Source organism: Protobothrops mucrosquamatus, unplaced genomic scaffold (genome assembly GCF_001527695.2).
Source record: "Protobothrops mucrosquamatus isolate PMUCROS unplaced genomic scaffold, P.Mucros_1.0 scaffold3151, whole genome shotgun sequence".
In the NCBI taxonomy this organism is placed as follows: domain Eukaryota; kingdom Metazoa; phylum Chordata; class Lepidosauria; order Squamata; family Viperidae; genus Protobothrops; species Protobothrops mucrosquamatus.
In genome coordinates, this window is record NW_015389151.1 from 155,108 (window position 1) to 156,856 (window position 1,749).

General features: G+C 49.3%; 1 protein-coding gene across 1 annotated transcript in view; it reads right to left on the reverse strand.

The window, feature by feature from the left end:
- Positions 1 to 1,267: 1,267 nt before the first annotated feature.
- The window catches only part of LOC107297129 (hydroperoxide isomerase ALOXE3-like), a 23,189-nt gene continuing 22,707 nt past the window's right edge, over positions 1,268 to 1,749 (reverse strand). The window contains exon 14 of the mRNA XM_029286233.1: positions 1,268 to 1,447. Within this exon, the coding sequence (XP_029142066.1) occupies positions 1,268 to 1,447 (180 nt within the window). The remainder of the gene's footprint in view (positions 1,448 to 1,749) is intronic.

The following is a 1,749-nucleotide window of genomic DNA, read 5'->3' on the forward strand; positions in this document are numbered from 1 at the left end:
GGCCCTCTGATGACGTGTGGACTTCAACTCCCAGAATTCCTCAGCCAGGCACGCTGGGCTGAGGAATTCTGGGAACTGAAGTCCACACGCCAAATTTGAAGACCTCTGATCTATTAAGAAAGTTATCCAGTCAAAATTGCAATAAAGCAGTCTAGCCACCTTTGTTCTTGTTCTATCCATGCTGAATTCTGGGAAACCCTTGCTGGTCTTAAAGTGACCAAAATTGAACATGCTGGCTGGGGAATTCTGGGAGTTGAAGTCCACCGGTCTTAAAGTGGCCAAGTTTGGAAACCCTGGTCTAAAGCAATGCATAATGTTGATAAAATTTAAGAGTTTAAATGTCCCTACTGGGATTGTGTCATGCGATTGTGGGTCGTTTCGTAGAGGGAAAAAACCCACCACTTTTGCTCAATCTGGGGTCATTTATCCAGGTTTAGGAAGCCGTAGGCTAAAGATTTCAGCAAAAATAATGCAACTGCCAAGTAATTTGTCGGTTTTTGCCTTCTTAACTCTTGTCGCCCTCTGGAAAGACACGTCAACACAAAGGACCTGCTTGAAATTCAGCATTTCTTTCGAGAGGAATGTCACTTAAAACAGGATTTATTTTGGTCGTGGGGCGTGTTCGGTTGCGAAAAGGCCTCTTGTCCCTAAAATGATATATTTCTCAATCCGCTTCCTCCGTGTTCGCAGGAGAAGGGATCTCCAGGCAGTCCCCGATTTACGACTGTTCGTTTAGTGACAGTTCGAAGTCACGACGCCACTGGGAAAAAAAGCGACTTAGGACCGTTGGTCGGAATTGCCACCTCTGCAGCCTCCCCCGTCGTGGTCCCGTGAGCGAAATTCGGACGCTTGGCCGCCGGTTCATACTTACGACGGCTGCCGTGATCCCCTTTTGCGGCTGGATTCATTTAAGGACCGGGTTGCTAACGAGCCAACTGCAGTGATCCGTTTAACAACCGAGGCGAGGAAGCTCGCAAACGGGGAAAAACTAACTTAGAAAACGTCTCGCTTAACAGAGGTTTTTGGGGGTCCCTTGCGGTCGTAAGTCGAGGACTGCCTACACAACGCTAGGACTACAGTTGTGATCATTTCCCCTTTGCCTCTTCCGTTGCCTGGAGGATTCCCGGAGGCGGAATTCGTACATCTCTGGATCTTTTGGTGCCGACGTGTTCTTCATATCCACTCACCCCACCCTGCTTTCGAAGAAAACGGCCGGGCTCCCCTCGTTGAGGACTAGCAACGTGCACAGGCCGAGCAATCCAGGGTCCTAGATGGTGGTGCTGTTTTCTATCTCGGGAGGATAGAGGTAAGTGTAAGGCAGGGGGAGGGTCTTGTTCCGGCTCTCGATGGCCAAGGTGATGTGCTTGAGATGCTCCTGGAAAGCGCCGATGAGCCGCTTCGGGCCTTCCTCCACAAAGTGTTCCTCCTCATAGTAGCCCAGCGGTCTCTGCAGAAGCGGAAGAGAATCACAGAGTAAGAACAGAGTTGGGAGGGACCCCGGAGGTAATCGCTGAGAGCAAGCCACTTGGAGGGCCCTGGGAGAGCAAGCAACTAAATTTTGTTTTTAATGGGTGCCATTGTGCCCACAGTAAAAAATGACAATAAAGGTTGTCTGTCTGTCTATCATCTATCCATCCGTCCGTCTGTCTATCTCTATCCTCTCTCTCTCTTTCTCTATTTATCTGTCTCTATCTATCCTCTCTCTCTCTCTCTCTCTCTCTCTCTCTCTCTCTCTCTCTCTCTCTCTCT